Source organism: Nelumbo nucifera, chromosome 3, assembly GCF_055504915.1.
Source record: "Nelumbo nucifera cultivar China Antique chromosome 3, China Antique-T2T, whole genome shotgun sequence".
Taxonomy (NCBI): domain Eukaryota; kingdom Viridiplantae; phylum Streptophyta; class Magnoliopsida; order Proteales; family Nelumbonaceae; genus Nelumbo; species Nelumbo nucifera.
In genome coordinates, this window is record NC_142651.1 from 36872024 (window position 1) to 36880384 (window position 8361).

Below are 8361 nucleotides of genomic sequence, written 5' to 3' on the forward strand. Positions count from 1 at the left end.
AGGCGCTGGTGGTGGTAAGGTCAAGTGGTATTAGGTTAGGTTTTGCCATTTTGAACAATCAAAGATCGATTGTTTTAGGTTTTTGAATTTGAGATTTGATTGGATTTGGACCTAAGGGCTTGTTTGGCCCAATTTAACATTTTTTGTCTTTTTGTACTAAATCTGAAAATGAAAAAAAAAACAGCCAGTTATATAAAATCGGGACCGGTTTTACGATTCATCGGCTGAACCAGCCAGGTGACCAGTTATTCCCAGTTTTTTTTTTTTTTTAACATACCGATTTTGGGGGTATATCCGGACCGGCCAAGGGCCAGGTCACAATCTAACCGGTTCAACCAGGCAGTCCAGTCCGGTTTTCAAAACATTGTATATATATTACATTTACATTAATTTATTATATAGTCCCCCATCCAACCTTCACCAGGGATTGGAGGATGGGCTATCTGCATTGTGTAGCGGTGTAGCCCCATGGAACCAAAAATAATAATATATATCTATACTATTATTAAAACCATGAATGAATTTTTAAGAATTTTGGACTTTTTCTTAACAAAAGTATTAAATTACGCCTATTTTTTTTATTTGTCCCCTCTATATTGTGAGGGCAGAAATATAATTTTAACTATATTTTTTTATATATCACCAATAAATTCCATATCCATGTGTGTCACTCCCGCTGCGTAAAATACAGTTTTGTGATAAATGCCAAAGTATCGCATTTCACTACATTTATGTTTCTAGCACCTTCTGGAGTGATGATTATTGGAGCTGGAAATATTAGGCTCCTGCTTGGTTGGAGGACATGCGTCCTACGAAATGCATTTTATTAGGGCTTAAAAGGAAAAAAAAAAATTAGGTTTTAAGGTTTAAGATTCAGGATTTAGATGGAAAAATCAAGGGGTGGTCAGACGCTTTCGCCCCATTGTTTTTATTTATTTACTTTTTTTTACGAGAGAAGTATTGGCTTAAATTTGAAAATGGACGAGACGTAAATAAGCGTATGTGCAGTTAAAGGGTTCTGATTTCTGTCTTACCCATAATGTCGAGGTTTTAATCATTCTATTCAAATTTTTAAGATTATATAACATGCCTACATTTGTATTATTTAATTTTATCATATATGATGCAAAAACCTGAAATTTCGGTCAGAACAAGTGATTCGAGATTTTAAGAAACGATTTCAGAATTTTAACCAGAGTAAATTCGCCAAGACCAAAATTTTGCAAAACTTCTCAACCTTTGCTAAATTTGACCCCATGCGCTGACGCTGGCAAGTGTTCACAGTATGATAACAGGGGTAAAATACAAAATCTCCTATGTAGTTTCATTTTAATAAATACCTTTCCTGAACTTTTGAGAAACTCAACAAAAACCTTCCTTCTGTCACTGTTTCAGATAGAAAATGTTAGATTGATGCACCAGTTTTTTCTAAATACTCATTCTATCATTTTATAAATTATTTTACATACAAAATTATTAAAATAATCCCATTTTAACTTAACAAAAATAACATATTTCAGTAATTTTGTATGTTACTGAAATGATCATTAAAAGAGGTTTTTGTTTAGTTAAAATGGAATTATTTCAGTAATTTTGTATGTAAAATTATTTATAAAAAGGTAGAATGGGTATTTAGAAAAACCTGATGCATCAATTCTAACATTTTTCGTCTGGGACAGTGATGGAAGGAAGGTTTTTGTTGAATTTCTTAAAAGTTAGGGGAAGTATTTGTTAAAATGAAACTAAGGAGGCTTTTATGATTGTCAGAAACTTCAGGAGAGGTTTGTGCATTTTACCCCAATAACAACAATTAATAAATACGACAAACAATGGGTTAGGGCCAAAAGTTGAAAACATGATGTTCACCCGAGCTCAGCCCATATTTGGACCATCCATTCAACGATGGGTTCCGTGGCCATTTACGCTTCGCTTTGGGAGGGATGAAGCTTTGGTTAGGCAGATATGGAGAAGCCACTAAACTAAAAGAAACGTCAATGAATAGTGGGTTATATCCTCGAAGAAACGCAAATTTGAGCTTTCAAGGGATTTACACCAAATATTGCTTATAGGCTGGCTGGGTGGAGCTCACATTGCAAAACCAGAAAGCTGCGACGGGAGAGGAGCTTCACGAAACTCCCATGGCAAGAACTTGGTGATCACCTGTAATTCCACAGTAGAGGTCATTTTGCACAGCTTTCCTAACGATCCACATTATAACAAAAATGCCTGGTAAAATCATTCATCTTATGCAGAAATTAGGAACACTAAAACGTTGTCTACGGTCCACCCAAAAAAAAAAAGGAACACTTAAAAAGTTTTACCCCTATCCTACTACAATAGCACTGCTCAACATTACAAAACCCTTGTCTAACAATCAATTTCTTCTTGGATAATCTGGTGCACTGTGGTTAAAGTATGAAGTGTAGCCAACACTGAGGCAGTTCCTTCTCTCATCACTCGGCACCACATTGATTGCCCCTTATCTCAGACATTCATTTTCTGGAAAAACTGGATCATTGCAGCTAAGATGGCTTAACAGTTCTTTCGAGAATGTGTAAAGAGCTCCAAAACCTTGCAAAAGCTCTTGATTTGCTACCAGGAAGCCACCCCAAGAAAGCAAGTACTTTCATGTGCCACGGGAGAAAACAAGAAGCATGCATGAACATTTTCCTTGACATATTATCAGTATTAGATTACCTTGTATGGGGAAAAGGAGAATTAAAATGCAGTGGCATCCGGAAGCGGAAAAGGCCATTACCCAATGTTGGTCCCAGCTATCTGGAAGAGGAAAAAGATGTTATTATCAACCTTACTGTAGGTGTACAAGAAGCTACAATACTTTGGAGTTATAATGGTGAAATGTCAGAGGAAATCATCTAGCAATAGAAAAATTCATCTCCAAGACGATTCGATAGAACTTTAAGGTCAAAACATAAGGAAACAATAGAAAAGGCATCAGATGCAATGATGAAAACCTAGTAGTCATAGTTGGAGATCTAATGGTACAAAAAATATTTGGACTGATAAACTAAAAGGAATAAGAGGGTAAAATCCCAGAAGAAATAATGTAGATCAACATCGCTCACCAGTTACTGTTATGGTTCCTCGCCAGAACATGGGTTAGTCAGAGGCGAGGAACTTGTCTCAGAAACCCTCAGGATCAAACCGTTAACATCAACAGGGAGGAGGAAACCTCGCCATAGGCACCCAGTAGATACAATTTCGGGTGGCTGAACAATCATGGTTATGTCACTGTTCTTGTGCAACACTCCCATAACAGTCACAGAGCTTCCTTCCTTTATGTACCTGTAAAATTTCATGCACAGTTTCATCGTATAAGTTCCCAAGAATTTCAATATAAGGCATCTCAAAATGTACGAGTCCTAATAGACTGTTACCCTTCCTCCAGATGCAATAGACGCGCTTCAGCTGAGAGATTCCTTTCTACCAACCATTTCCTTAGATAAGAAGATAATACCCTGTGCTTATTTGTTGTATTGACAAGTGTGCTCTCAACAATCAAGGGAATAACTTTAGAACCATAACCAGCTTTTACCATCACTCTAATACCAGACTTCATGTCAGTGATGTAGAAGTCCGTGGAGAATCTCTGGCAAGGAAAATTTCCAGCGAAACTTATTACTAGAAGGTAACCCTATAAAGACTTCTTATTAGTTGTCGTTTAGCATGCTGGCATGGATATTACGGTTGTCAATTTCTTACATATGTACATCCGTTATTCTGTTATCATCTGATTTCAAATGTCAAAATTTTTGCATGCCAATAGCATTCGTGGTATCTTAACGGTCTAGCCACATCCATAACCATTAGATACTTGCCTAATCATTTTAATCCTCGATTACAATAAGGTGGAATTGGAACAAGTAAACTTTTGGTTATACCAAAATACTTGAACCAAAGGTTTATACTTCACTCATAAAAAATGAAAAGCAACTGACTAGGGTTTTATAGGCATAAGCTCTTGTTATTTAGCATGGAATGTGTTAAGTTCCTTGAAAATTCACATAGTTGCCACTAGTTAGTTGATTCAATCATAAAATATTTCAGAGGTGGCAATTGAATGAAGTTCATGACCTGTAGCATCTTCCCATTGGAGAAATATGTATGTGGTGTTTATGACATAAGAATTCTCATCCATGACAGACAGGTGGCAATTGCATGCTGACCATATAATGAGATGATTAAAATTCCACTGGGTTTTCTTTTATAATTGTCACATGTACCTTGAACTGAGTGGTGCAACAGACACTAATTTGTTGCAGTTTAAAAAAAAAAAAGTTTCCCTGATTTTATCAAACTTCAAATAAAATCTATTTTGAACATATTGTTTAGCATGTTAAACTTTCAAGATAAGCAGTTTTAATAGAAAGAGTATCATGCAAAAGAGAATTTGTCCTTTCTAATAAGAAACTATCTGGTACTACTGAATGGTGCAAACCATAATTGTAATGCAAAGAAATTTCACCAAGCAAATAAGAATCAACAAATTTAAAATGGCATTTTCCTTGAACAAATTATACATGTCATCTAAACTTTAAAGCAAATCAACAATACATATGACATATCTGTAAACAAACATCTCCAAATACAAAGGAAAATCTATAAAAATGTTATCCAAAACTATAAAAGAAGAGTTGCCACACCTCTGCATATGCTACTCTCCACTGGAACCATCCATTGTTAACATTTGCTTTCTTCAAACTAAATCCTTTATATTCGTATAACAACGTTGATGTAAAAGTACATCTATGAACTTTTTCATATGAAGATTCCAGAGAGAGACTCCCACAGGAAGCAAACTGAAATTATCAAATCAATTTAAGAGACTGCTTCTCTATCAACTAAAAGAACAAAGTACAAAAGCAATGATAGACAAGGAAATTCAAAAAGATATAAAAGATGGATTGGAGAATGAATATGGATTTGAATGCCCTCATATCTAAGATACTCAGCACAACTCTCAACCCAGCCCTAATCTTCATATCTAAATAAAAATACATCTTTAATTTCCAAAATGTATATTAAAAAGGACCTCCATTTGCATAGCAAGTTTCTTGAAGAATGAGAATCTTCCCTGTTAGAAAACGTAATGGTAGCCTTCTTTAATCTTTACCACAATAACTCTTCAAGAAACAGTAAAATTAATTCCAACTTGCAGCTTTGACCAAACAGAGGCCATCACCATTGTTGAGAAAACAAAACTTGTTATTGTCCTAAGGCTGGGTTTTGTTAGTGATACTCGTATAATGATCAACTTATGATGAAGCATCTGAATAATTATTAATATATACAATGTTTCATAAGCATTGCAATTCTATCAAAAAACCTACCCTCCACAATATCAAATAAACGATTGCCAGATAATATAACCTTGCCCATAATTTGATGCATAAGATTAGACAATAATGTGAATATCGAAAAACAAATTACCAAAATCTTTATAAACTGGAAATTGCAAGGAGTAAGGAAATACATTGATAATCCTACTTCCAGAAGCATAAAGAACAAATTTACGCGCAGGACCAGGAAAAAAAATAAAGGATAACTTCTTTTGCTTAGAACTAACAGTCTATGAAATTTCAATCCAGCATTGACAATTTTTACAGTTTTCACCAATTTATAAAAATGATAACAGAGAATAAAAGATTCATTCCCTCATACCTATCAGTTGAGAATAAATTAATAAACATAGTTCAGAAACCTAAGACTAAAAAACATATTTAACAATAAAAAATGAAAAGAAAAGGTTTCAACAAGTAGAAGAATAAACCCTAGAAGAGGGAAACAAAACAAGATCATAAATGGGGGATGGGATGAGGGTTGAGGTTAATTACACCAGTGATCTTAACGAGCTGTCCATGTGTAGCGGTGCGAAGGTCGGAATCGGGGAAGGAGTCGAGAAAGAGCAGGATGGCCCCATTTCTCCTCCAGTTGAGAGTGTTCCAAACTAGAAAAGCGAGAACAGCAGCTGAGAGCAACAGGAGAGAGACGAAGAAGAATGCGTTGTGAACAACGACCAAGATGAATATGGAAACCGCGATACCTATAAAGAAGAGAGGGATGAGCAAGCACACAACTGGAGTCGGGATTGGCCTGCAGCTACAACAATGGCGCCTTTCTCTCAAAGCATTGGAGAGGTCGTTCATCCCTCTCTCTCCTTTGATCGCTTCCCTTCCCGCTCTATCTTACAGCCATTCACATCTCACAGAACCAGAGAGAGAGAGAATATTACACATAAAATGCTAGGCAGAGAAGAGAGCTAGAGCCGAAGAAGGCATACTGCAATAGCAGTAGTTCCTGCATCTTTCAGAAGGGGGAATTTATTTACTTATTTAAAAATAAGTAAGAAATATAAAATTTGAGAGAAATTTATCTTTGTCGTATTCACAATTCATTCTTACCAAAAAAAAAAGTATTCACAATTTGCATTCTGCGACTTATAAGTCGCCGGCCTTGGGGTTGGGGCTTCCCACCTTTCCGGGGAACGGAATCTAGAAGAGTTCACAAATGCGCCCCACCCAGCGCGCCGCAAAAACGCCCCACAGCATATCACACGTGCATTGGAAGTATCTCCCATACTTGTCATTGGGAGATGTTTCCAATACACAGCTGGATGGCTGTGAAGCGTTTTTGGGGCGCAGATCTGAATTCAATTTAAAACCCCATACGACAGAGCATAGGTAGTATCGTACTATAACAGCAAGCGAGGTTTTGCTCTTGGAGTTTTGATTATTAAAATGTAAGGTTGTATTTGGAAATGATGCAAACAAGTATGAATGTAAATATATTGAGTGTAAAAGGGTACATATAAATCGTAAAGGTGGGTTAGTTTTGTATTGACAAATTTATCTTTCGGAAAAGTAGGGATTTGTTCAATGCAGATTTCTGATTTACATTACAGGCTTATAAACATTTAAATGGACTGATACCCACACTCTATGCACCCACGCCTGTCCATGAATTGGCATCAATTTTGAGCTAGCAGCTACCCCGATCGTACATTGAACCTACAAATTCTGACATTGGGGGTATCGGTCATTCTACCTTTATCTTCTTACCGAGCAAACACCAATTACAATAAAATATATGCATTTTTTATCAAAAATCCACTTGAATGCAAATTTACTTCTTATTAATGTACTTTTACATCTCATTATCTATGTAAATATGCATTGGAAAATGAAGTAGGGTAACTTGGCTCAGCCCATTATGGGTTGGAGGGCCCAACCGACGAATGCCAGCCAGGGTCCCAGTCCAGCACAGCGAGGGCTACCCAGCTCCCCCCGTACGGAGCCAATAGCGAAGCGTCCCAGCATCTCCGCTTCTCCCGCTAACCGCCCTCATACGGAGCTCATCGGGGGCATCCATTTCCACCAACCTCCAGGCAATTCAAGTATAAATATGGGGTACCCCCCTCCAAGTAAAGGATCCTGAATTCCCGCTCTAACTCTAAACATAAGTGAAGGACCTTGCCCCCTAGGAGCCTAGTGCATACGAGCATCCTCATACGGAGCTCATCGGCCTACTGTCTTCAGCCTCAACGTACCTTCTCTAAACCATCAAAGCCTTCGGCTAGCCCTCAAAACCCGGAAGCGAATTTACCCTGTTTCCCTTGGCCAAACCGGGTAGCAACAATTGGCACCGTTTGTGTGAATATTGCTAAGACGATCCCCTAAAACTCTACAAACTTGAGATCTCCTAAGCTATGGCCACCATGGTACGAAGAGCCAGGAACGCTCAGAACCTAGCCACGAGTGAACAGTTCTGGGCCGTCCTTGACCGCCTGGAGTACCTCACGCAACGCGTGGAACAAGCCTACCCCTAAGCAGGAGGTCCCTCCCGAGGCGACCGCCCCGTCGGGGTGTTAGATCACCAAGGCCAACATGACCATGCCGAGCCCTTGGCAGCAATCAACCTGCCACAAAGGAACGAAGAACCTTCCAGTTGAAGGTGGGAAGAGCCAGCGCGGTCCGAAGACATCCGCCAGCCTTCTGAACAACATCATCGCCGCTAGAGGGAGAACCCTCGGGATGAGGGTGGACACTTAGACCACCATAGCACCCACTCAAGGGCCGAAGGCCAGCGTCACGCCGGTCTTAGACCTCTGCGACGTCCTGAACGACCGTCGTGCCAGACGGGAGGTGCGCAATCCTATCTCGGAGCATTCCAGAGTTCATGAGGATCCCCACCATGCCCGTGAAGATAAAGACGGGCGGAAAGCCCCACTCGACCCTCGGATTGCGAAGTTGCGAGCCGAGCTCGGGGCCGTCAAGGACAATGTCCGCCAAGTTCAAGAGAGTCGCGCTGATGCCTCGGGCGACCAAAACAATCCGACAAGGA

General features: G+C 38.8%; 1 protein-coding gene across 4 annotated transcripts; it reads right to left on the bottom strand.

The window, feature by feature from the left end:
• Window positions 1-2223: 2223 nt before the first annotated feature.
• Window positions 2224-6396, bottom strand: LOC104593464 (protein SHOU4-like). 4 transcript variants are annotated; one of them, XM_010253322.3, is made up of 6 exons: window positions 6065-6394; window positions 5856-5968; window positions 4665-4820; window positions 3399-3610; window positions 3087-3306; window positions 2224-2778 (listed from the first exon to the last, which is right to left on the bottom strand). In XM_010253322.3, the coding sequence occupies exons 1-5, from the start codon at window positions 6165-6167 to the stop codon at window positions 3096-3098; spliced, it is 795 nt and encodes a 264-aa protein (XP_010251624.1). In that variant the 5' UTR covers window positions 6168-6394; the 3' UTR covers window positions 2224-2778; window positions 3087-3095. The 4 variants fall into 4 exon arrangements, with proteins under 4 accessions (XP_010251624.1, XP_088757642.1, XP_010251616.1 ...); XM_088901516.1 differs by lacking the exon at window positions 4665-4820 and having other exon boundaries at window positions 6065-6396; XM_010253314.3 differs by having other exon boundaries at window positions 5856-6392.
• Window positions 6397-8361: the final 1965 nt, after the last annotated feature.

Coding starts and splice junctions, on each gene's coding strand:
- LOC104593464 (XM_010253314.3), bottom strand. CDS start 6,167: ATGAACGACCTCTCCAATGCTTTGAGAGAAAGGCGCCATTGTTGTAGC. Junction 3,611..4,664: donor GGAGAGTAGCATATGCAGAG/GTGTGGCAACTC, acceptor TTTCCTTGCCAG/AGATTCTCCACGGACTTCTA. Junction 3,307..3,398: donor CTATTGCATCTGGAGGAAGG/GTAACAGTCTAT, acceptor GAAATTTTACAG/GTACATAAAGGAAGGAAGCT.